Raw genomic sequence first — 27,593 nt, 5'->3', positions numbered from 1 at the left:
AGCAAATGCCTTACCCTTGCATCCTTGGCAATAGATGAGATATCTTTAGCTGTGTACTCACTTTTCTCCTTTGGTATGGTCTTTGCTGGTTGATCAGCAACTACAACAGAGAGCTTGGTAGGCTTATGTGGTCCTTCATTAATTCTGTCAAGGTACTCTGGATCTGTAGCTTCCAGAAACATACCCATCTTCACTTTCCATATAGGATACTCATATGCTTTTAGTATGGGAACCCTAATAGTCTCATATCGACTGTGGGTTTGAGTGTTTTGAGTTTCTTGAGTTTTGATGGGCTTAGTTTGGGGTTTGTGTTTCTTCAGACATGATTGTTTGGATCTTTACTGTATGTGTGTTAACAGAGATGCTCTGATACCACTTGTTAGGTCACACAACACTATAGAAGAGGGTTGAATATAGTGTTTATACAATCAAATCGATTTCAACTCAAGTATATAACAAAGATCAAGTATATTCAAATAAACTCTGTTATAATAGAACTATTGTTCTCTCTCAGTGATGAACGATATCACTAAGAGCTGCTAGGTTACAATGTATAATCTTCTCGATAATGATAACACATATAGTGTAAACCCTAATCTGTGTTTATATAGTACACAGTTATAAGATATCTTCTAATTGATATGGAATATAATCCTGTCTCCTAAAATATATTAATCAAATATCTTCTACAAGTCTTCTAGTCCTCTAACCCTTCATGCATATCTTCTTTTTGTTTTAGTCCAGATCTTCTCCTGTAAATTAGCCGCGTTCCTTATCTGAAGTCTTCCCGAACTTAAGTCCTGATATATATCTTCTGACGCCTTAAGTTCTGATATTAAATTCTGACTTCCATAAGTTTTGATTTAAGTAAGTCCTGATAAGTCCTGTTGTTAAGTTCTGAAAACTAAACACAAATCAGATTAGACATGACATCTCAAATATATCTAACAGGTGCATATACCGAACATTAACAAAAGACCAGTTGTTGGTAGGGAAGAGGATACAATCCATCAAGAATAGCAGATACGCCTTAGTATGTACAACCATGGCCATCATATTATTCTTCTCAGGCTTCTGTGCACTATATCTATCAGACAACCACCCTAGCTTGATATTATTCTGATACAAAGCCTCCTTCACCTCCTCCTCGGTCAAAGGATCAAACCAATTATTAACAAAATACGCATCCTTGTTCTCTATCACCCCACAAGTCAGTGCATCGCCCTGAACTGACAACCCTAGAATGAACCCTACATCCTCCAGTGTAATAGTCATCTCCCCCTGTCTCGTGAAGAAAGTGTTGGTCTCCGGTCTCCAACGCTCTACCAAAGTGGATATCAACCGAGTGTCAGTAGCCAAGACAACAACAGGGTCTGCTAATATCCCAAACTCGAGCATGTACAATAATTCACGCTGTTGTCTCCTTGCAATGACTTGTTCCCAGAATAGCTCTGCAACTCCTCTCTCCCTGCACCGTCCCAAACATCCTCACTAACGTGATACCGATTATCCCAAATAACATTATGCGCGTTCAAACCCGACAACATATTCCCAAAATCATCAAAATTATCCAAACCTGAAAATATTGTCAACAGAATTCTTCAAACAGCACGCGTTGAACAATATTCTTCGATTTAAAATACCAAATTTAAACACCACGTATATACAATAAAAATAATGACCACGTAAACAGTCACCACGTATACAATAAAAACAAAAAATAATTCGAATTAAATAATGATAATGACTTCAAATTTAAATACCATCAGAGGACCAAAAACAATGAATTACATAGTAACAATTATTTCTAATTATATACAACCAAAACAACAATACATTTGAATTAAAATTCAAAATTCGAAATAATTTCCATTTCTCGATTTAATTAATTATAAATTCAAAATTCTCCTATTCTCGATTTAATTAATTATAAATTCAAAATTAGTTTCCATTTTTAATTATGTAATTCGATTTAAATAATTAAAAATTTGATTTATATAATTAAAAATTCGAACCTAAATTAGTCATACAAAATTTAACCCTAAATTAGTCATGCAAAAATTCAACCCTAAATTTTCAAATTAAATAACCCTAATTTACAATTTTGAATTAAATAAGCCTAATTTCTAATTAAGTAAAAAAATTCGAATTTATTTTTCAATGATTTCTAAATAATTACCTAAAAATTCGAATTAAATAACCCTAATTTGTAATTAACAATACTTGAAGCAAACTATGACAATACTTGAAGCAAACTATAACAATACTTGAAGCAAACTATCATTAAAATAATATATTTAGCAAAAAAAAAATATCATTAAAATTGATAAGGATTGAAGCAAACAATAATAATAAAATTATATCAAAAATATAAAATTAAAGATTGAAATTGATAAGAAGGAGGGATCGAATATATACCCGTAATTAGGAAGAAGAGGATCGAGTGTTTGCTGTATATGTGTGTTTAAATCGAGTGTTTGTGTGTCTCCTCCCTCTCTGCAAAATTCCCCTCTTTGCTGTTTGCTGTGTTCTGTGTTCTGTGTTTATATGTTTGTTTACTTCACTTTTTTTTTTGAGGTTCGCCAGGTAACTGTTACTAAAAAATGGTCCCAACCGCGGACAATTTCCGCGGTCCGTCCTAGCCAACCGCGGACAATTTCCGCGGTCCGTTTGTTATCTCAGCCCTTCATTCCTCATCCAACGGCTGAAAACCTGTTTGTTATAAAACGGTCTGCAACAAATGTTTGTTGTAGACCGAACCCCTATAAATTTATCTGAAACTTATGTTTGAATAATTCAGTAGCCGTAAGAATAGTTCCATATTTGCATGATTCGGTCGTTTGCATAACTCGGTCGTTTTTGTTAGTAGAGATTATAGGAGCATCATGGAAGTGGAGAATTTTTAGGCTACATCATGGAAGTTTTAGACTAGAGGAGTGGTTTTAGGCTAGAAGGTTAGAGGTGTGACTTTAAGTAAATGTAATTTTGCTTTTATGAGTTCTTAAACAAACAACTAATATTTATATATGTATAAATTGAGATTTCATTTACAAGAATCAATATCATAGCTTTGTGCACGGTAAATACCAAAGTATATGCTAGAGTAAATGAAGTCAAACAATACTAAAGATGGTGCAATTGGTTTGAGTTGCCCTATGCTAGAGTTAATTATACGGCCTGATCTCTGAAAAAAGGTGTTCATGCATGCATACATTATTTGGAATGTTGTTTAGTCCAAGGATTTGAAAACAACGACGGTAGAAAAGAACATACAAGATTGTATTGGCTACAATCTATCAGGGTGTAGATATGATGTTGACTCTCACATAAACAATTACATTATGCTAACCTTTATTATTTAAAAAATTAATAAAAAAAGTAGAAGATAAACTAATTTTAGTTGCTTGATACGTAAAAAAACCAGGCTTCGTTGATATTTAACATATTACAACTACTTATACCACATCCTCACATATGAAAAATACATCAAGTTTCACAATGTTAAAAGTCTTGAATTTTATACCGACCAAGAAAAAGTCTTGAATTCTATCAAAGGTTTTTTAGAAAGACATTTTCTCATCACTTGCATTCCTTATCAGAATGGGTTCGTTCCCCTTCCCAAATTACAAACGATCTGAAGGTAATGTTGATAATTATTTCTTTTTAGTTTTAAATGAAATATTAGAAGAAAAAAAAACTAATTTTAGTTTCTCAACAAGGAGAAAAGAAAATTAACTATTTGGAAATAAATATAATTTAACTCCTTATTCCAAACTGTCACGTATAAAAATATTCTTTTCAAAGAGTTAAAACTCTTATATTTCTAGAAGATTTAAAGAAAAAATTTCTTAATTAGTTACATTTCCCATTAACATATAGTTCTTTTATGACCCCCTTACTGAATCCCAAAATCATTCTATCAAAGGGAAGGATCTAAATATATTTTTTTAAAGAGGACCAATTTCAATTATAAATTAAAGTCAAATACCCGAATTAAAGTAATAGGAGTATTAATTATAATCAGAACTTATAATTTGAATATAGACATAACGAAGGTAAAACATATATAATAACATTGAGAGAACTTGATATATATAAAATTGAAAATTGAAACCTGAGAATGTAAAAATGATAACTAAAAATAACCGAGGGTGCAAATATATAGAACTATAAAGTGTGCAAAACATCGAATCATAAGAAACAAACGAGGGAGTAATCAGAATAGTACCTTAATTTTATTATTGGGCTACAATTAAGACTTGAATGGTTGAACCCTCAATCTTTTATTGCCAAGAGAAGAGGGATATCTTACTGTTAATCCTCGGTTTGTGCCTCTCAAAAACTTTAGCAAAAATATTAGACACTGTCAAAATAAGAAAATCTGGAAAATAAATTATTGCTACTGTACTAATTATCTATTTATATCGTTATATCATATTTCAAATTTACAAACACTGTGAACCACAATTTCTATATTCGAGCAAAAGAAAATAGAGTAGCATCTTCGCGTAATAAGTATATCGCACCCATCACAATTTCACTTACTCCTAATAGTGTGAATCATCTATTTGCTCATTCTTTTGCTTGGAGCTTCCTTAATTATGCCAACCTAATAGGCGTACAAAATTAATTCTAAATTTACCAATCATAACTCACCGAGATATGTTAATTGAACATTTACAATTAAATAGAAAGAAAATTCTAACAATTAGTAACACACTAAACTACCTGAACGGGTAACTTACATCAATTAAATTATTTAGGTTTCTCGGAGACTTACAGGACATCGAGTTCTCGAGGATATTTTGATTCTAGGTTTACAGAGATAGCATAGTTTTCATAATTTAATTGCATGAGAAGTCTTCACGGGCGATTGGTTTCATGGATGGTACTTTTTGAGATATGTCGCATTCCAAGTGTTTGGTACTGGAGATCGATCGGGGTGGCCGAGGACAAAGATACCTGGTCGGACGACTTTCACGATCTTGTATGGGCCTTCCCAAGGTGGGGAGAGTTTGGAGAGATTCGCCGGTATCGAGATTGCGGCTTCTCGAATAACGAGGTCACCGACGTTTAATACTTTAGCTTTGACTTTAGAGTTGAAATAATGAGCTGTCCTTTCTTGGTACTTGACTATCTTAAGATGAGTTATATCTCAGAGCTCTTCAAAGAGGTCGGAGTTGAATCAGAGTCCAATTGCTGAGTCTTTTGGGTCAAATTTTTGAAGTCTAAGTGAGTTTATGATCACCTCGATAGGGAGAACAACCTTTGATCCATAGGCCATTTTGAAAGGAGTCTGACCTGTCAAAGTTCTTGGAGTTGTTCTGTAGCTCCATAAAATATTTGGAAGTTTATCGGCCCACACCCTATCAACCTCTACTAGCCTCTTTTTAATTCCTTGGAGGATTGTTTTATTTGTTACCTCTACTTGCCCATTGTACTGAAGATATGCCATCGATGCCTTAATGTGTTGGATTTTGAGTTGTTCGAATGTTGCTTCAATTTCCTTTCCCACGAATTGAGTGCCGTTGTTCGTGACTACCATACGTGGTACTCCAAATTGGAAGACAATGTTCTCCATAAAGAAACTAATAACATCGTTTTCTCTGATTCGTGCCAATGATTTGGCCTCAACCCATTTGGTATGGTAGTCAATGGCGACGATGATGAATTTCTTCTGTCATGTGCTTTGAGGCATAGGGCCCATGAGGTCCATACCCCCACATGAAGAAATGACAAGGCGAGATTATCGATGATAACGTAGAAGAGGGCTTTCGAACCACGAGGATGTACATCTGGTATGGTCTGCATTTTTTGGTGAAGTCCTTGCAGTCTCGTCGCATGGAGGACCAGTAAAATCCGTATCTCATGATTTTTAAGGCAAGGTTTTTTCCTGCTAAATACTCTCCACAGATGCCCGTATGGATTCTATCATAGATGACTCCGCTTCTTCCTTTTCGACACATTTAAGGAGAGGTTTTGTCAGCAATCTCCGATACAACTGATTATTTTCTAGGAAGTAGTTTCTTGCTTTGAATGTTACCTTTAGTTTCTTCCAATTCTGGTAGATTTCCTTGTATATATTGGATCAGTGGCGTTTTCCAGTCTTGAGGGAGTGAAACGCAGTTAACGTGTATTGGCATCTTTGTGATTGATGAGTTCGCGAGGATCTTGATGTAGACGGGGCTACGAGGAGCTTCAGTGCTGGAGATGTCGAGCTTTGACAGAGTGTCTGCCAAATAGTTTACAGATCTGTCAATGCAATTCATGCTCCACGAGGAGAAGGATTGTAAGAGATCTGTGATAACTGTTGCATAGGCTGGTATTCTGTCATTGATGATTTTATATTCGCCCAAAATTTGCTTGACAACGAGTTGAGAATCTCCAAAGATTTCGATGACATGTACTTCGAGATGCTGGGCTAGTTGGAGGCCCGCTATGAGGGCCTCATACTCTGCCTCATTGTTGGTGACACTGAACGAGAACTTTATAGCCTTTGGATCTTGAAGTCTTCTGGGATTGTAAGGATGACGCCCGCACCTCCTGTATTTGACATTAAAGATCCATCGGTAAAAAAAGACCAAGTGTTTGTGTTTTTTTCTAGGTGGACCTCTCTTTCTTCCAGCGATGTGAAGTTGCACTCGACGACGAAGTCTGACAGAGCTTGTGACCTCGTCGGTGTCCTTGGAATGAACTTGAGATTGAACTGACTGAACTTTATAGTCCATTCTGTAAGCCTTCCTAACATATCCGGTCTGTGTAGTATTCTTCGAAGGGGTTGGTTAGTCATGACACTAATAAACCACCCTTGGAAGTAATGTCAAAGTTTTCTGCTGAAAATTACGAGAGCAAAAATAAGTTTTTCGATTATTGAATATCGAACTTCTGCGTCCTTTAGCATGTGGCTCACATACTAGACGGGTCGTTGTTCAGAAGTTTATTCTCTTACCAATACTGAGGCTACTGTGGTTTCTGATGCAGAGAGATAAATTTTGAGGGGTTCGCAAGGTATGGACTTCGTTAGGATGGGAGGTGAGGACAAGAAGCCTTTGATGCCTTGGAGGCTTTCCTTATATTCTTCATCCCAAATGAACTTGTTCGACTTGGAAGCTTTTTTGATGATATTGAACATTGGTAAACACCTTTTGGAGGATTGAGGAATGAACCGTCATAATGCGGCTATCGAGCTTGTGAGGCTTTGGAGGTCCTTTAAAGACTTGGGAGATGGAATTTCCTGGATTGCTTTTACCTGGATTGGGTCGGCCTCGATGCCTCGACGAGTTATGAGATACCCTAGAAATTTTCCTCCTGTCAACCCGAAGGAGCAATTTGTGGGGTTTAGGTGTATTTTGTGTGCTCTTATTTTTGCGAAGGTCTCGATAAGGTCGTCGACGTGATTTGAGGTTTTTATTGACTTCACGATCATATCTACATATATCTGGATGTTTTGACCTATTTGAGGGGGAAAAATAGTGTCCATTACTCTCTGAAAGGTCGCACCCGCGTAGTCACGAACAATGGCACTCAATTCGTGGGAAAGGAAATTGAAGCAACATTCGAACAACTCAAAATCCAACACATGAAGGCATCTACGTCATATCTTCAGTGATGGGCAAGTAGAGATAACAAACAAAACAATCCTCCAAGGAATTAAAAAGAGGCTGGTAGAGGCTGATAGGGTGTGGGTCGATAAACTTCCAAATGTTTTATGGAGCTACAGAACAACTCCAAGAACTTTGACAGGTCAAACTCCTTTCAAAATGACCTATGGATCATAGGTTGTTCTCCCTATCAAGGTGAGCATAAACTCACTTAGACTTCAGTAGTTTGACCCAAAAGACTCAGCAATTGGACTCCGACTCAACTCCGACCTCGTTGAAGAGCTCAGAGATACAACTCATCTTAAGATAGTCAAATACCAAGAAAAGACAGCTCAGTATTTCAACTCTAAAGTCAAAGCTAAAGTTCTGAACGTCGGTGATCTCGTTCTTCGAGAAGCCACAGTCTCGATACCGGCGAAGCTCTCAAAACTCTCCCCACCTTGGGAAGGCCCATACAAGATCGTGAAAGTCATCCGACCAGGTACCTTTGTCCTCGACCACCTCGATGGATCTCCAGTACCAAACACTTGGAATGCGACATATCTCAAAAAGTACCATCCATGAAAACTTCATAAAACTTAACCAATCGCCCGTGAAGACTTCTCGTGCAATTAAATTATAAAAACCCTGCTAAATCAGATCAATACTGCCCAAAAAATCTGCAGAAAAATGAAGGTTAAAGGTCTAGAAAATCTGCAGAAAAATAAACAGAAAATCTGCTGGAAAATGGCTATAAGACCTACTGAAAAATGTATAAAAAAATATGCTGAAATTCATTCAAAAACTAACTTGAACCAGCTCCTGAACCAGTTCTGAAATTCTCCGAGAAATGCTGTAAAAGAGCGCCAATAACTCATTAAATTTGCTCAGAAATTATGTTAGAAAGTGATACCTTATATGCTGAATTTTGTTGCAAAAAAAGTGCTAAAAGAGTAAGAAAACAAACAACATAAACTTAGGGGTGTTTAAACTTCAAATTTTACAGTAATATTACAATAAGAAAGAAGCAATAGCTCACTCGAATCTGCTATGAAACTCGTCGAAATACAATAGTATACACCGGAAAGCATGTGAACTAATTTAAGTTTTGTAAATAACTATTTCAATGGTGAGGACAAAGCATGTGAACCACCGTTCAGAAATGGCCTGATGATTTATAATGCAAACAACTGTTTACCTGGTCGTCCTAAGCAAAAGTCTCAAGAACTATGTAAACTTGTGGTGAGCAAGCCGATGGATTGCAACAAGAACAGATGTGGATATTAACACGACATTTCTAATTGCATCAAGATATATAATAAATTTACCAAATCATACTTTAGAGATGTAAGTGTTTATTATTAATCTTTTCCCTTTCTGATGATTCTATCTTAACTCAGTTTATTAACACTAGTTCAATCAATACAAGAACATAAATATATTATAAAATTAAGTAACACCTAAGCAAATAACAACACTAAATGTAACCAAATTACCGATGCTCCTATCATCGCCATCTGAACGGGATTATTCTTAACCCAAGCAAGCGCCTCCTGCTCATGTTGCATTCCTAACCGCTAATCTTCGCCAACCAGAGTCAAATAAAAAAATTAATCTCTCATGCTTACAACACACCAAATAAAAATTACTAATTTATCAAAACTCTAACCAATTCTAATTAAAAAATATAGATTGAGCTTACGGAATGAGGTATGATTTCACTGACTTGTTTTCAATGTTGTGGAGACTTCCAGTATACATTATCTTCTTGTGTTGCAGGAAAGAGATGAGTATTTATAACAAAATAACTAAAAAGCCAACTAAAATAATAAAATAAACAATTTAATCGAATACGCACATACATACAACTCATGACCCAATTGAATATCAAAACCTAACCGAAATAAGTACATATATACCTTAACGAAAGTTTTAACGCCCAATTCTAGATGTGAAAAGCTTTAATACCAATTTTAAAGCCCTAATTGCCTGAAATGAAAGATAATTTGATAGGAGCATATTTGTATATATGTCTAAATTGGAGCAAATATGTAAATATTTACCGATTTATCGAAGCAAAAACACTCAAGCCCCAATTCCAAGCCCACGAAGCCTGTAAAAATAAATCGGAAAGCTACTAATGGCCTTTAAATTAAAGACATATATGTGTATTATCAAAGACCAAATCTTCAATTTCTTCTTGAATTCGTCATTTAGATCTGAGAGATAGACGATAAAGAGAGAGATGGAGAGAGGGAGAGAGTGTGTGTCTGTGAAAGCGGCGACGAGAGACGAGAGAGAGTGTTTGTGTGAGTGGGTTGTAAGGGAGGGTCTTTGTGTGTGTATGTCTCAATTATTTTTGTTTAAGCCCCGATTTGTGCTTTATGGGCAAAAATACCTCTCATTTTTCACCTATTAAATTGTGTAGCATTTTTTATTTTTTTATATTATAGTTTTTTAATTTTTTAATTAAATTATTATTTATTAAATAATAAACTACCAAAGTGACTTTTATATTTATGTATAATAAATTTCATAATTTGTATTATATTATATATATATATATTACCTTCTTGATTAATTAATAATCCAGAATATAATTTTAATAATATTTCATGATAAAATTTTCACTTTAATATTTTAAAAATTAAAAAGTAACTAATATAACACCAAGTGTTGGTGTTACATGTTGTGCAACACCAGTATTTTTCTGCAACACTAGTTTATAACTATTGTAACACTAATTGAGAGGTGTTACAATAGGTCAAAAATTTCTCAGCTAATATAACACTACTTGTAAGACTTGTATTACAGTAGTCCGCTTATGGCGTAGTATTTTTAGTCCCTATTGATTTTGGCATTTTCGATTTTTCACGAGAAAGGACTTTCAGATGTTACTTTTATACCTCCACTTTGGGTCCGGATATAGTTTTTAATAAGAGTTAAGTCATCTGCTAGTTTCGAAAGTTTCAAGGTTTGGCGACGCTTCGAGCTCATGTTTTTACTCTCCTCCTCCTCCTCAGAGACGTTGTCATCCTTTGCTTTCCCTTGCCTTCTCATCGAATGGAATGAACCTGCTGACTTCTCATACTCGGAAAAGGTCGATTACTTCGATGGGAGCCAAGTTGAATCATACTCTTCAGTTTGGTACTCCATCGATTCGAAATCCTTTGATACCTCAGAAAACTCGCGATGCAGGCGCATGATTTCTCGTATGCGTTTGATTTTTTTAGTTAGCGGTTTACGTTCCCTTTCTAATAACTGAAGTTCTTCATCCTCCTCCTCGAGGATTATCACGTTATTCTCTTTCTCTTTTTCCTTGCTGTTGCTCTTACTTTGTTTTTTTATCAAGATGTAGTCGCATATCACTGGATATGACTTTCTGTCCTGCTGAAGCCTCCACCAGTGTTCTCTCACATCCCTTGGGTCATTTCTTCCTACTTGTAGGATCTGATTAGTCGGTCTTTCCTGAAAGATTTTATCTTCCTGATCAAATAGCAAAGTTTGAGGTTATACCATTGTCTTTTGTTCAGATCTACCCTTTTCGGTACGCTTTTGACGTCCTTAGTGGTCGGGGCTTTAGCCCCAACCATTCCCTTTGCTTCCTCTTTTTGTTGTTGAGATATTGGACTATTTTCTTCCATTGAAACACTGAAGTTTCTCCCCCTCCTTCTAGCGCCACTGTTGAACCTATAATAATGATACAATTGCCAACCCCTTTAAAGTGGGGTGCTTATTACTATGTATAGAGTCCTTAATGGGTTTAACCTCCTACATGGTCCTAACAAACTTAAAGCAATTAAACTTCTTCAAATATCAATTTCATTTAATTAGGATAACACATAATCTACAAATCAGTATATGAGTTTCAAATACCCTCTGATTCAGATTTTGTAAATGTTCCCGTGTATTTCCTTGCAAAAATAAGCGTGTGCTCTTGGAAATTTCACTTCCCATGTTTTTTATAAGAACATGCATATGAAATATATTATTTTTATCAATTGTAATTAGACATTTTTCCAATAGAATTTGTATTCCAACTTTTGGATAGTAATCACAAGATTTGAAAATGTCAGTAGCCTCATATTCGAAGTTTCCGACGAAGAAGAATGCAATATCTCCATCTCCACTTGTGATCGAGATTTCGTCTCTACTCATGCATTGTACCACAAATTATACTTCAAGCCCTGTAATGTAAACATGGAGCACAAAGTACTTTGTTACACTATTTGTGTGATTAATAACATCAGCTTTAAAGGTAAAATTGTGATTAGTTCGCAATGTACACATTAACATTAAAAGATAATACAAACATAGAACACAAATCCACGGAGAAGCTTTGAGCTGAGTATAACTGTTTGAGGCATGAAACATACTTATAACAGAAGATTTCATCAATTGAAAAGTAGAGGTTAAAGACGGAGACTTGAAATTCTATTCCACAGTGGGATCATTTTAAAAAACATATCATACACCTTAAATTATAAAAATTAACTTCTAGATAATACTAAGAGCAAAACTATTTTCTTCAATATGGAACTTGTAAATATTACGTTTCAAAGAAGCATACCAAAACTGGCTATCTACCGTCATCTATTAAGTTAGAAGAAGGCGATTAACCAGACATAAGTAATATCTCTGTATCAGGTGATTCTGATATTCAGTTTTTTCAGATTGATTCAAGATAATACGAAAACCAAAAGATAAATAAGCAATATGTCAATTTATCAAGGTGTTCAAAATAGAGGGAAAATCTGGGGTAGCGAGTGTTCTTTGCATCACATGGGCACCAAACATCTATACCTTCACTCCTTCATAAGGAACTTCTAAGAGTCGAGTAAAATCATACAATTTCCTTTGAAGTAAAATCTTAATTCTATTTCCACTTCTTATTGACATTTCATCCCCTCTTATGCATTTTACCGCATAATATACTTCAGATGTTCTATTGTATAAACATACAGGAATCAGACAGGACTTCGTTGTAACATTTATTATATTAATAACATCAGCTTTCATGATAAAACAATGATGTTTGTGTTTTCCCGTTAAAATAACCGAGAGAGGGAGGCCTAAGAAGTTATTGGTTGATAGAGTCGGGATAGCCACTACTACATAAATGGTCTTTAGCAACACCCAAAATTGGTGTAGCCATGTAAATTATTTCCTTAGAAAATCAAAATTAAATAACGTCAATATATGACAACATTTAAGTGGGATATTTCCGTGTATGTTGCCTTAGATCCTCAATCCCAAAACCTATTCGATGTTGCCCTAGACACACGTTTTTTAAAGAAACGGGCAAAATTCCGCTTTGAGCAAAAAAATACCCGCTCAATCAAAATTCACTCACAAAACTAAAATTAAAAAAAAAAAAGAGTCCTCTAAGTTTTGTCAGAAACAAACACTTTCTCTACTCTCTCTTTCATCTTCTCTTTCACTTTCATCCGACTCAAACATTCTTCATCATCCCTCCCTCTCTCTCTATCCCTCCCTCTCTCTCTATCCCTCCCTCTCTCTCAGTCTTTGTTTATAATTCTTGTCATCTTTTTCCAGAGGTCCTCATCTCTATTTGAAGCTCAGATCATCTTCGTGTAATTAGTTTGTGGTATGCTTTTTTCTATTTGTTCGTGACTTCATGGTAGTTTATAGTTTACAAACTCGAATTTTATAAGTTCTAATTTGATACTTTTGGGATTTTACAAACCCTAAATTTTGGGGGGTTTTGTTTGTAACCTAATTGGGGCTTTATTGATACTAGCTTTACAACCCCTGCTATGCACGAGTCTTCATTATATTTTTATATTATTTAAATTTATAATAAATTTCTTTTTGGATCATTATGTTATTAGTATATTTATAAATAATAATATAAATATTTTTTGTTGACAGGATTCGAACCTGAATCTTGGATAGTATTTAAATAATAATATAAATATCCGATGTTGGTGAGGTTCGAACCTGGGAGCTTGAGTAGTGTATACTCTTTTGGTATTTGAATCTAACGGTCCTGATCACTTAATTTAAAAGATCTGACGGTCATAAATGAGGATAACCAAACCAACCAAAAAACGGCATACCAAATTATACCCCATTCCGGTTATTATAGTATAGTATATATATATATATATATTAAACTAACATAAATCTGAAGATAGTTAGTTGGATTTGGTCAGTTAACAGATTTATGACAATTCGTATACAATTGATCTCTGCTAAAATTTATTTTTAATTAAATATAATAATCTTTCATTAACATAACTATAAATATCAATAAAATTATATATTTCAGTCATTACATTATTTTTTTAAAACTATAGTATTACTAACTTAGACACCTATGTGTATATTAATAAGTATTATCAAATCATATTATTAAAATTTCAAGTAAAAAATTTCATTATAGGGGTTTTTACAAAAAATTAATATATTTAATTAAAAGGTACTCCCTCTGTCCCACAGGATTTTTTACATATTTTTTCTTCATACTTGACACGCATTTTAAGACTACTATAAAATATAGTTCTATATTTCTGGAATTTTCTTTTTCTGTATAAAATTTTAAACATTATGTTTTTATTTAAAAGAACAAAATATTTAAAATTAGTTAGAGAACCATGATTTACGAGAACCTTAAAATACGTGTTGATCCCCCGTTCCCCAATATAAAAAATCCAGTGGAATGGAGGGAGCAAATTTCAGGTGAAATCAATAGTATATGAATTGTTATTAGTCATATGCATCTATATATATATATATATGTCTCTCAATATGCTAATTATTCTATGTCTTATTTTTTTAGTTTTATATTTGTACTTTGTAGTGGCACTCATTTTTTGCTTCAAATCAGAGCTTATAATTTTAGTCAGAGGTCCTATTTTGTGTATCCTTACAAGACTAGAGAAGACACCCAACCCTACAATAATTTAGTTATTAATCATATACTACCTCCGTCCCGGTAGATAGTATACGTTTACTATTTACACGTATTTTGAGACTTCTATAAACTATAATTTCATAATATATTTTTAATTTTTTTTCTAAATAAAAGTTTTAACATAAAACTTTTATTTAGAATTTTTTTTAAAAAAACATTATGGAATTATACTTTAAAGAAATATTGAAAAATGTGCCGAAAAGTAATGTATAGAATTTAATGAGACAGAGGGATAACTAATATTTATATCTCTTACAATAATGAGTTGTTTAGGCCAATAAATTAATTTTGAAGCATATTCGCATTGATTTCCTCGCATGAACATGTGTGTGCCCATGGAAACATCCCTTCCCATGTCTTGTATAAGATCATGCATCTGAAGTATTTTGTTTGTATCAATTGTAAGTAAACATCTTCCAATAATATTTGTATATGGTATACCAGCCTCAGGAAAGTAATCACAAGATCTAAATTTGACATTGGCCTCATATAAGAACTTTCCAACGAAGAAGAATGCAATCTTGAGAAATATTGATTTTACTGTCTCATCATCCAACTCATTGTAGCTCAGTTGAAGAAATCTTGAGAAGCATAGCTGATTTGAGCAAGAGCTGATTTCCACTTATTTATCATGTCAGGAGAGTAATGCTTCTCGTGATAATTAAGAGCGTCTTTAAAACTCCATTTCTGGTTACGAACATCTGTTGGATCAACATAGTAAAAAATAGAATAACCCGATTCTCTGTTATCTTGCAACTAAGGATCTCTATGAGCTCACCAAGGCACCAAAGTAAAAGAGCATAGTTCTCAGAGATAACTACGACAAGAATCTTTGAATCTTTAATTGCTTTGAGAATAGAAAATGAAATTTCTTAGCCCTTTTCAAGAGCAGTATCATCTCTGTAATAACTAATGTGATATAATGCAACAAGGGTGTATTAGTAATATCAAGTAGTAGTTAAGGGCATATATGTAATTACATCATAAAAGTTAGTTACAAAGTTTGTTACAGAATGGGTGGTTGTACATAAAAGAGAGAGATGAGACTGTTATGTGAGGATTAAGAAGAAAATTGTAAATGTGTGTAAACTGAGCTTGAGCTTAAATGCATCTATGAGCATCGAAGTTTTCATTTTCTATTAATTTTTTATGGTATCAGAGCTGCAGATAAAGACGAGATTGATACAGTTGTGTTCATTGTTGTTGTGCTCGTTGTGTTTGTGATGATTTAGTTAAAATCATCGTCGTTGATATTGTGAGCTTCTAACCCTATAACAATGGCATCTGGAAGCAGATTTTCGTTTACTGATGTGCAAAATCCCTTATTTCTTCATCCAAGTGATGAACCGACACCGATTAACGTGTCAAAACTACAAGGTTCTGATGATTACAGAACATGAAAGAGATCCATTAAGAGTGAATTAGCCTCGAAGCGTAAGCTAGGGTTTGTGAAAGGAACATAGATCAGAAGCGTTACAGATGCTACAGATGTAGTCTAGTGGGATACATGCAATAATATGGTAATCCCTGGTTACATAACAATATTTCAGATTCAATTAAGAAATCAATTCTGTTTGTTAATTTTGCTTATGAAGTCTGGAAATCATTAGAAAATCGATTTCAAGTTGCTAATGGTTCGCGAAAGTACAAATTGAATCGAGATGCGTTTAGTATTAAACAAAACGGAATATCGTTAGTTGATTACTTTATTGCTATCAGTTTCATATGGGAGGAACTTGATGATATGAATATGCTTCCTATAATTGTTAATCAAACTGATGAGGTTAAAGCATTTTTGAAGGTTTTAGAAGTGCAAAAATAAGAAGCTCGGTTAATACAATTCCTTAATGGATTAGATGATGTATATAGTAATTAGAGAAGTCGAATCTTAATGTCAGTCCCTTTGCCTAGTGTTGAGAATGCTTGTTCTGTGATTCAACAAGACGAAACACAGCGAGAAACCTTGAAATTGATTTCATGGAACTTGGATTATAACTGAACTTCCACCTGGAAAACATGTTATTGGTTGTAAATGGCTGTAATAGACTAAGTATAATCCTGATGGAACTGTGGACAGATTCAAGAGCAGACTTGTAATTTTGGGATGCAGATATGTTCATGGCATCGATTATGATGAAACATTTGCTCCATTAGCAAAAATGTCTATTGTCATGACTTTATTAGCAGTTGAAGCAATTCAAAACTGGCACACACATCAGATGGATGTTACTAATGCTTTTCAACATGGCGATTTAAATGAAGAAGTGTATATGGAGATGCCACAAGCTTATGCAGGATGGGAAAGTAGGATTGCTGGTTTTTCTGATATAACATTTACTAGCATGACACGAACTACAGCTGCTACAAGACTGGTGTGCAAGTTGGTTAAAAGTCTTTATGGAATAAAACAGGCACCTAGATTTTGGTTTAGCAAATTATCTTCTACACTTAAAAAAGATGGCTTTCTACAATCTAAAGCAGATTATAGTCTCTTTACTAAGGCTACTGCTTCTGATATCACTCTTATACTTGTCTATGTGGATGATTTGTTGTTAGCTGGGAGCTCTATTGACAAGATAAATGATTTGAGGTCCATACTTTTTATGAATTTTCATATGAAAGATTTTGGAGAGATAAGTTACTTTCTGGGGATTGAGGTTCATAGATCATCTACTGGTTTTATCTCCAGAGATGTGCTTATTAAGGAATATATATTTTCATTTAATACAAGTCATGACAATTCTTCAGTTTACTTGAATACTCTGCCAATTGCAATGCCTAGTAATGGTACATTTGATTTTGATTTTGACTTTAGTGCTTCTGAATCTGGGAGAGCTGAGCATACTGATGAGAGAGATCCTGATGAGACCAATTTTCATTCAGATCCTGATGCAACCAATTTTCAGTTAAATCGTGATGCAACCAAATTTCAGACAGATCCTGATACGACCGATTTTCAGTCAGATTATGATGCGACCAATTCCCAATCAGACTCTGACAAGGTCACTCATGATAGTCAGGATAATGTTCCAGAAAGTACAGTTTGGAGATCTTCAAGAATCTGGAAACCACCAGCATGGATGGATAGTTATGCTTCCAATACCGCGAAGACAAATGTTCAACCAGATTCATCTGTTATTAATCAGGAAGTAACACCTGCATTTCAGTATTTTCTGACTTCAGTACTACCAACATGAATCCAAATTCTTATAAACAAGCAGTCAAGTATTCTCATTAGATTCAAGCAATGAATACTGAGTTAGAAGCTTTAGAGAGGGATGGAACTTGGATTAGCACTGAACTTCCACCTGGAAAACATGTTATTGGTTGTAAATAGCTGTATAAGACTAAGTATAATCCTAATGGAACTGTGGACAGATTCAAGAGCAGACTTGTAATTTTGGGATGCAGACAGCTTTATAGCATCGATTATGGAGAAATATTTGCTCCGGTAGCAAAAATGGCTACTGTCAGGACTTTATTAACAGTGGCAGCAATTCAAAACTGGCACACACATCGGATGGATGTTACTAATGCTTTTCTACATGGAAATTTAAATGAAGATGTGTATATGGAGATGCCATAAGGTTATGCAGGATGGGGAAGTATGATTGCTGATTTTGTTGATTTAACATCTACTAGCATTACACGAACTACAGCTGCTACAAGGCTGGTGTGCAAGTTGGTTAAAAGTCTTTATGGACTAAAACATGCACCTAGATGTTAGTTTAGCAAATATCTGCTACACTTAAAGAAGATGGCTTGCTACAATCTATAGCAGATTACAGTCTCTTTACTAAGGTTACTACTTCTAATATCACTCTCATACTTATCCATGTGGATGATTTGTTGTTAGCTGTGAGCTCTATTGATAAGATAAATGATCAGAGGTCCATGCTTTCTAAGAATGTTCATATTGAAGATTTGGGAGAGATAAGTTACTTCTTGGGGCTTGAGGTTCATAGATCATCTGTGATTTTTTCCTTTATCAGAAAAAGTATGTGTTGGATCTTCTTAAGGAATATCAAATGAATTCTGTGACTAAGTAAGTTTCCTATGGAGACACATCTTAAGCTCACAACAGATAAGGGAGAACCATTACCTGATGCACAACATTATCAGAAGTTGCTGCGAAAATTGATCTATCTTACTCTGACAAGGCCTGCCATTGTGTATGTTGTGCATATATATTCTTACTCAATATGTACAAAAACCTACTTCTGATCATATGCAAGCATCAAAAAAGTTGCTAAGATACTTGGCCTAAAATACCGAGACAATAGAGAATTTAGACGATTTGGCTTTGAATTTTTAATAATAATGTCTTTGAACTTACTTTAACTACCCACATTCTATGGACCTTCTCGATTTTGTATGGGTGGTGCTAAATGCAGTAATATTTTACTTCATGCAGTAATCGAAAACTACATTTATAACCCTTATAGTTTTAATTGATTAGCTCCTTGTTCAAGGTATTTGATGCCATTCAAACAGTCTTTCGTTATGAAAGTTAGCAACATCATTTCTTTTTCTGAACAATGTCAAAAATTTAACTTTGAATAAAACATCTTACACTTGTATACATCTATTTTTTTGAAAAAAAAAATTACATTTCAAATTTTGGGTTATTGGTTATTATTAATATAGTTTGATATATTGATTTAAGTAAATATTTAATTTGTCATTTTGAAGTTTTAAATACATGATTGAACATATTGATTGAAAATTTTACATATATTCATAATACACTTTTAATTTATGTTCATTTTTTATTATTAATTTACGTAGAAAATTAAATGATTATCGATCCATCACAATTATTTTGTATAATTTTCACACCAAAAAGTATAAAATTACATATCAATACATTCAAATTAAATTATAATATTAAAAAGAAATTGTGCATCGCACGTTAAAACTAGTTTACACAAATAATTTTTTTTACTATATAAATTATTTTCTTAGTGATTTGCACAATCACTTTCTGATTAATTTGTTTCAAATTTATGCATTGATATTATGTTATGTAGTTTATTTAAAAAAATATGATATATTTTTCAAATTAATTTATTCAAGATATAAAATAAATATTTTTTAATGAATTTTAAAAATTTGAAATTTTATATCAACCATCCCTAAAAAACAACCGTTATATAATAATAATTTTTACTGAGATTTGTTGCGCATACAACACCAATGGAAGGAGATGCAGAAATAAATAACCAGTTTATTCATTTAAAAAAAATACATTATTTATTCATTTTACTTGGACAAGTGGAGAGACCTCTTGATATTCACATTGGTTTACTAACTTACCTAACGTACATAGTTAATGCATTTATTTGCACAAAATGCAAGGGGGTCAAAATAGTAATCTCTGCTAACTGCGCCGAGTAAAAATTTACTGAATTTAATAATCATGTTTTGTATTTATACAGGAGTATGTTTTAGTTTAAAGAGGTGTTTATTGCGGCGCGGGATAGACATTAAACTGTTTGGTAAAATGAGCCATAGACCTGTTATATTCTCGGAAGAAGGGCTCATCAAGTGTGTAAACCGCAATAGCTTAATACTTTTCACGATATAAATATAGAAATTCTACGATTTTCATACTCAATTTACGTAAATTCATACTTACAAGAGTTATTTAGTAGAAAGTACATTTTAATGGTAAAATTGTAAATATTCGGGCAAATTCCGCAATTACAAAAAAAGCCACTCATAATATTAGAAACTCTTTGCATCTCACCTAGAAAAGTGAAAAGAGAATTATTTTTGTCCAAGATGCCATTAGCACTTCCAGCCCCTAGAAACTGTTTTTGCACTTGTCCCACAATTTGCAATATGAAACCTTTGGTACCTAAAATCCCAGACTCTGCAACTATTTTTATAGCTGAAGCATTCTGCAACCTTTGGTAACTCCACATTCTACAAAGGGAGGAACCTTGTGAACTAGACAAAGTATCTTTGACAAAATATATAATGTACAAGATGCAAAGTGAAAATACAGCAAATCTACTTTGTAAAGTTGAAATTAGGAAAGAAAATATATACAAAGAGCAGAAAGAATAGAATTCATCATATAAAATGTATTTCATACATACTAAAACAAATTTAAGATTAGAATGAAGTGATACCAAAGAATAAATAAAAGCCAACAAAGACATAGGCAACGTGTCAATTTATTGGCTCTCGGGTAAAAACTGTTTATCAGGTCCTCCAAAACCGAGGGAAAATCTGGGGTGGAGCTTGTTTTTTTTATCACATGGGCCGCAAACATCTCTACCTTCCCTCCTTCATAACCAACAACTTCATCTCCACCAAGATTATACAATTGCCGTTGAAGTAAAATCTTAATTCTATCTCCACTTCTCATTGAAATGAAATCTCCTCTTATGCATTTTACCACATAATATACTTCCTCCCCTTTAATGCCTGCAAATACAGGAATCAGACAGGACCTGGTTGTACCATTTGTTATATTAGTAACATCAGCTTTCATGCTATAATTATGCCTATTAGATTTGCTTGTGAAGAGAACCGAAAGAGCAAGGCCTAAGAACTTATCTGCTGACAGTGTCGGGATATCAAAAGAGACTGTACGCCCACTGCTTTTGTAGCTGAACCAATCTGCAATCTTCGGTACCTCAACTTTATAGAAAGGGAGGAAGTGTTTTCTTACATCTATTACCAGTAACAGACCGATAAGTAAATTATGTATACTGACTGGTAAACTCTTTATCGAACCAAGTGATTTCAGCTTGCCAAATTGCAAATCACTTAATTCATTCAACATTGACATATCTGATAGATGTGTTAGGCTTGTGCACTCATAAATTCTAAGTGATTGAAGATGAGGAGGAAGTGGTGGAAGTGATTGAAGGCTGGTGTACCGGTTTATCCCCAACTTCCTTAACTTTTTCAAGCCGGATAAATCGGGTAGATGTACCAGTGTTGCATGCCTATGTAGGTTTAAGTGTCTCATACTAAGAGGAAGTTCCGGAAACGATGACCCAAAATATTTACAGTTATACAATGAGAGGTGTTGTAGGTTGTAAAGCTTGGAGAGACTAAATGGTTTGGTTAAACCTGAACTCTCACCCACATCTCTAAGAACTAATTGTTTCAAAGAAAAGAAACTTAGAATCACAGGCAGCCATAATATCACATCACAATATAGAGATAAAGCAACCAACTTTGTATCTTTCACTTTCTCGGGCAGATTAATTCTATCAATGTTCTCTTGGAAAATATTTAAGTGAGTAAGTGATGTAAGATTCCATACACTGTCCGGCAGACATTTAAGCTTATTGCAATTAGCCAAATTCAATACCCTTAACCTACTCAGTAGTCCAACTGAATCTGGTACCTCTTCAATTCCTGTCGAAGATGCATTCAACTCTTCCAAACACTGCATCTTCTCCAATTCATTAGGCAATCGCTTCAGCTTTGAACACATTCCCAGATCAAGTACTCGAAGCGACTCGAGCTTCCATAAGCTATTTGGAAGATTTCGAAGGTTTTTGCAGCCTTTCAAATCCAGACTCTCCAAATTGATAAGGCCTACAGATGAATCTGGAAGTTGTTCAATTGCACTAAAAACTGCACAAAATATCCTTAAGCCTACCATATTCCCAAATTGCTCAGGTAGCTTTTTAAGCTTCTTGCATCCATCCAATTTCAAATAAACCAATTCCTTGAGTTGAGTAATTGAGTCTGGCAGCTCCGTTATTGCAGTGTGACTTGCATCAAGTTCCTTTAACCATTTCATACCACCCAATTGCTTTGGCAATTGTTTTAGATTGCCACAATAACCCAAATACAAACAGCGCAGTTCACTTGACAGACCAAGTGTTTCAGCAGAAACTTTCATCTTAATGCACTCTGTCAAATCCAAAACATCCAAACCAGTCAACTCTCTAATCGATGGGTGGACTTTTAGCAAGCTTTCACAACCACGAAAGAATAACTTATTGATAGATTTAGAATTTCCGAAGTTGGGAGTTGTTTTCAAGTTCACTGAATAGTTGACATTTATCATCTTCAGATTCATGAAAGGCTGTTTAAAAGAACACAAGAGACAAAAGTTATTATTAATTGTGCTAGTTATTATTAACACATACTTATAAACTATGGAATGTTTATAGTTTTAAATAAAATAAATAACGAAGTGTTATTATAATAAAGTACATGAACAACAAAATGCACGTATATATTTATTTATAGGAGTATCTGATTCATACCCTTGCATCATCCCACAATATCTTTAACTTGTTAAATGGCATATCAATAGAGACTAACTTTTTTGGTCGAAAACTCGAAGGTAATTCTGTCCAAGTACAATAATTCCAACGGATGCACCTCAACTCATGAAACGAATTTTCGAAATGTCCTTCCATACCGTGAACGTCACGCATCTCAAGTAATCTCAATTTGGGAAGCCTCTCGAATACCTGGGAATTGATTTGCTTCTCCATTGACCAAGTTAGATCTAAGATAAGACCTTCAATTTTATCTAATTCCTGTAAACACAAAAAATATGTAAAAGAATAGTTCATTTTTTACGGGAGAAAAATATCCATCTAATCTAATCATAGTTTAACATGTAAATATTTTCCAAAATAAAAACTAGAGTCAATCCTATGACTTCTTAATTCAATGATAGTTACAAATTTTATAGACTTAAAGCTCTTAAACTTCTTCAAATATCAATTCCATTTAATTAGGAAAACGTATGTGGTTTTTTGTTACCTTCTGATTCTGATTTTGCAAATGATCCCAGGCATTTTCCCGCAAGAATAAGCGTGTGCTCTTGGAAATTCCCCTTCCCATGTCTTGTATAAGATCATGCATATGAAACATATTGTTTTTATCAAGCGTGAGTAGACACCTTTCCAATAGAATTTTAATTTCACTATCTGGATGGTAACCACAGGCGTTGAATATGTCAACAGCCTCAAATTTGTACTTCCTGACAAAGAAGAATGCAATATCGAGAAATAATGATTTCAAAGTTACATCATCCAACTCATTGTAGCTTACTTGGAGAATTTTCAGTATCTTGTTCTCTGGATTTTTTCTAACTTTCTGAAGTATGTCTTTCCAGAATACCTCATCTTGAGGTAGAGTTCTACCTCGCAATAAAGAACCCAACAATTTCAGAGCTAAAGGAAGACCTCCAGCATAGGTTATATAGCTTTCTGAGAGCACTCTTAAACTTGCAGGCGGTGTTACTTTTCCAAACGCATGATAATTAAAGAGGTCCAAAGAATCAAGTTTTCCCAATTTCTTCACCATGTACACATCTACATCTATTAAAGAATCAATTTCTAATTGATTAAGCAGGTGTACATCTCTTGTCGTAATAACAATTCTACTTCCGGCTGAAAACAAATTGCAGTGCTCTACTAGAAATTCTAAATAGCTTGACTGGTCCAAATCATCCAGAACTACGAGTGCTTTCTTGGAACAGAGAATTTGTTCAAGTTGTCTAAGTCCACTATCAACATCATGAACCTTATAATCCTTCCTACTAAGAAATGCAATCAATAGTTGTTGAAGTATAGGAAGTAGAGGACTACCTTCTACTGAAAATTGTTTGACATTTTCAATAAAGCAGCAACTATCAAAATTGGTGTAATATTTGTTGTAGAAAGCTTTGGCAGTAGTAGTTTTCCCGATTCCACCCATCCCGCAGATCCCAATTGCACGTACATCATTTGATAATTCCATCCTCAATTTCTCATAAATTATTTCAACAGCAGAATCTATTCCAAATAGAACTTCTCCGAGGTACAATGCCTTTGTAGTTACTTGTCGTGCCACGTTCTCTACAATATTTTGAATAATGTCTGATTCATTCCTGTTTCATATAAGAAAACAGAATTATAGTCTCAAAGTTTATATATCAGTAATTTCTTTTGGAATAAACACATGTTGTTTGTGTTAAAGAGTATAAGATCATGTTCGGGCCTTCCTCTACCACCTTAAGGTTTTAGACGGACTAGTTATTTAACAGTTTGATTAAGTTACTCAAACTACATTATTCCATTTTACAAGGAGTAGCTAAATAGCAATGTAATGAAATTCATTATGTTTATAGGTGGACGAATAAGATAAAGGCTCATAGTTATCTGCATGTTTTTTGAGATGGTATCCTGATATCTTGCCGATTTGTGCAAGAGATAATCTCCACTTGTCAATTATGTCAGGAGAGTAGCGCTTCTTCTTATAATGATCATCAAAAGCTTCACCGAAACTCCCTTTCTGGTGACCTACATCTGATGGATCAACATAGTAAAAAACAGGAATAACCTGAATTTTTGTTTTCTTGCAATCTAGGATATATACGAGCTCTTGAAGGCACCATGGTGAACGAGCATAGTTCTCAGAGAAAACCACGACAAACATCTTCGAATCTTTAACTCCATCCAGTAGCCCGGATGAAATTTCTTGGCCCATGTCAAGAGCACGATCATCTATGAATGTTGGAATTCCAGCTTGATCCAGAGCATAGTAAAGATGTGAAATAAAGTTTCTGCGAGTGTCTTTCCCGTAAAAGCTCAAGAAGACATCCCAGGTGCTAGGCGGAGAGGAAGAAAAAGAAGGAGCAGTTGATTCAAAATTACTAGTGGAAGCCATGGAAGAAAAATAGCTTGAAAATTGAAAACTAGGTTGATTGATTATGAATAATATTCAGAGGGCTTCAGTTTTTAAGGTAAGGTTTGTTAAATGAAGTCATGCAGCGAATTTAGGACTAAATGGTGTTTTTTAATCTACATAATTGACATCGACAACATAGATGGAGAAAATTTGGTTAAAATACAGATATGAAAATTGATCATACATTTTTCTAATCTTTATAATACAACTTTTATAATAATCTTTTTGGATGCTAGCATTTCTCATGAGGTGCCGGATTTGACCAAAATTAGTTGTTGGAGATTAATTAACTATTATGGGTAAACTCTAAGGTAATTAACTCTTGGATAATGCGTGGTATATAGATGTTGTGTTTTAATTAGAATTAACCCCTGTATTTACATCAAAAAATCAATTAAAACACCACACATCAAATGTCATGTCATTATATACAAATATTTTGTACAAAATTCTGTACATCTAACACTACTCTCATTAATGATGAGACCCAAAGAAAAACAGCGAATTCTAGGCAAAGTTTGCTAATCTAACGCGTGATGTCTGTATTCTGGCGTTGGATAGTCTTCATAACAGGAGATTATGCTTGCAAGAACTTCATACTTAATAATCATATGGCATATGCCAATATGAAAGGAAAAAATATGTCAAATAAATACCACATTTACTTTGAACAAGTGATACTTGGAAACAGGGGCGGATGCAGAATATTTTTTTTAGGGGGTTCAAAAAAAATTTCGTGCTAAACTTTCGAGTATTAAAGTTTTAATTTACCTAAGTTTTGGAAAAATTGATAAAACATTAATGAAAAATTAAAATATAGCTCAAGTATTTAAGGGTTTATTTTTGTCGTCCCAGGTTTTGGATTCGATTTTCGTTCACCCCGAAATTTGTTAGGACAAATACTCAATTATAAGACATATAAGTCAAATTAGTCAAAAAAAATATATTATAAAAATATTATGCATATTTCACCTCTTCACCATGATTTATATGTTAGGAAGAGTACATCAACATACATAAAATACAAGTACAATGAACAAAAATGAAGTAGATATAAAAGGCACACCAAAACATTTATATTAAAAGAAAATAGGAGGGGTTCGAACCCTGTTCCCCGAGGAAAACAACTCCACTAACAACCGGCTCAACTACTATAAAACTACTCCCACCATCCCTCCCAATTGTTATAGTTTCGGGAAGAGTTTTCGGCACGCATTTTAAGATGAGTTCTATAACTTTTTTTAATTTTTTTTTCTGAATAAAAATACAATGTTTAAACTTTTATTCAGAAAAATAATTTTTTTTAAAAAAATTAAAAAAACTATACTTTTCTTCATCTTAAAATATGTGTCGGACACTCTCATAGAAACGATAAATAAGAATTGGGAGGGACGGAGTAGGTTTTATTTAAAAAATCAGGGGAGTCCCTGGGTCCAGCTCCCTGGGTCCAGCTTCTGCTTGGAAACTTAAGTCGTTCCAGGTTCATATTAGAGGATTATTTTTGTCCAAAATTTTTAAAATGGATATTTTTTTCACCAATTTTAAAAGAAGTATATTTTAAAATTAATTATACATATGAGGAGTCAAATTCGTAAACTCTCACAAGGAAATAGGAGTAAGGAGTTCAACCATTTTGCTACTAACAAAAGGTGTTTTTAGCCATAACCATGATAATTATACATTAAAATCTAATTAATTAATAACCTTTATTAATAAATAAAACCCCTTTTAAAAATGGCACATAATTATTAATTTTGATTTTACCACTTTTTGGTACTACCAATTTTTTAGCTTTTTTGAATTATATACCTTTTTAATATAATTATTAGAATTCTATTTTAAGTATACTTCTTGATTTCTAAGTAACACCCCAACCATCCTAATTCCATATATAAATATACATACCGTAAGACTCCTATTTGAAAATATATTATTTTTAGCTGTTTTGATTTAGTATAATCAGTAAATTCTATTATAATTATACTTATTTAATTTCTAAGTATCACCCATATATTATTCTTTAATTTCTATCTTATAATATTATATGTATTATTTTACCGGTTTAATTGCAATTCTTATATTGAATTCAACTCAGTAATCGTATTTCTCATATGTCTCATAGTATATTTAATGAAAAAATTAAATTTTGAAATCGTATTATAATTATAATCGTTTTATTTATTATAATTAATAAACTTTAGTAATAAGTGAAACACTATTTCAAGTGATACCTTGATTTCACCTATTTTTGGTTTCATCATCTTTTCCCTTTTAGAATTTTATTATAACTCTAAATGTATAGTTTTTATTCTTCTTTTACTTCTATATCTATATGACTTATAATATTATATTTATTATTTTACCTGTTTTTTAATTACAATTCTTATATTGATTTCAACTACGTAATCTTATTT

At 33.5% G+C, this 27,593-nt stretch overlaps 2 protein-coding genes across 2 annotated transcripts; both read right to left on the bottom strand.

Moving 5' to 3' along the window:
• Positions 1-20,101: 20,101 nt before the first annotated feature.
• On the bottom strand, positions 20,102-25,415 carry LOC141682461 (uncharacterized). Its single transcript, XM_074487159.1, has 4 exons — positions 24,832-25,415; positions 23,269-24,379; positions 22,761-23,039; positions 20,102-22,576 (listed from the first exon to the last, which is right to left on the bottom strand). Exons 2-4 carry the CDS (start codon positions 24,247-24,249, stop codon positions 20,621-20,623), a joined length of 3,216 nt encoding a protein of 1,071 aa, XP_074343260.1. The 5' UTR covers positions 24,250-24,379; positions 24,832-25,415; the 3' UTR covers positions 20,102-20,620.
• On the bottom strand, positions 24,583-25,158 carry LOC141685006 (toll/interleukin-1 receptor-like protein). Its single transcript, XM_074490133.1, has one exon. The coding sequence runs from the start codon at positions 25,156-25,158 to the stop codon at positions 24,583-24,585; it is 576 nt and encodes a 191-aa protein (XP_074346234.1).
• Positions 25,416-27,593: the final 2,178 nt, after the last annotated feature.

The sequence above is a fragment of the Apium graveolens genome, chromosome 9 (genome assembly GCF_009905375.1).
Source record: "Apium graveolens cultivar Ventura chromosome 9, ASM990537v1, whole genome shotgun sequence".
NCBI lineage: Eukaryota > Viridiplantae > Streptophyta > Magnoliopsida > Apiales > Apiaceae > Apium > Apium graveolens.
The sequence above is the reverse complement of the archived record's forward strand: the minus strand, read 5'-3'. Positions and strand labels throughout refer to the sequence as shown.

Excerpts from the sequence above, each read along its gene's own strand:
- LOC141682461 (XM_074487159.1), bottom strand. The coding sequence starts at position 24,249 with ATGGAATTATCAAATGATGTACGTGCAATTGGGATCTGCGGGATGGGT. Across the intron at positions 23,040-23,268 it reads TGCAAAATCAGAATCAGAAG|GAATTAGATAAAATTGAAGG; the intron begins GTAACAAAAAAC and ends TTGTGTTTACAG. Across the intron at positions 22,577-22,760 it reads TATTGTGGGATGATGCAAGG|CCTTTCATGAATCTGAAGAT; the intron begins GTATGAATCAGA and ends TCTTTTAAACAG.
- LOC141685006 (XM_074490133.1), bottom strand. The coding sequence starts at position 25,158 with ATGGCTTCCACTAGTAATTTTGAATCAACTGCTCCTTCTTTTTCTTCC.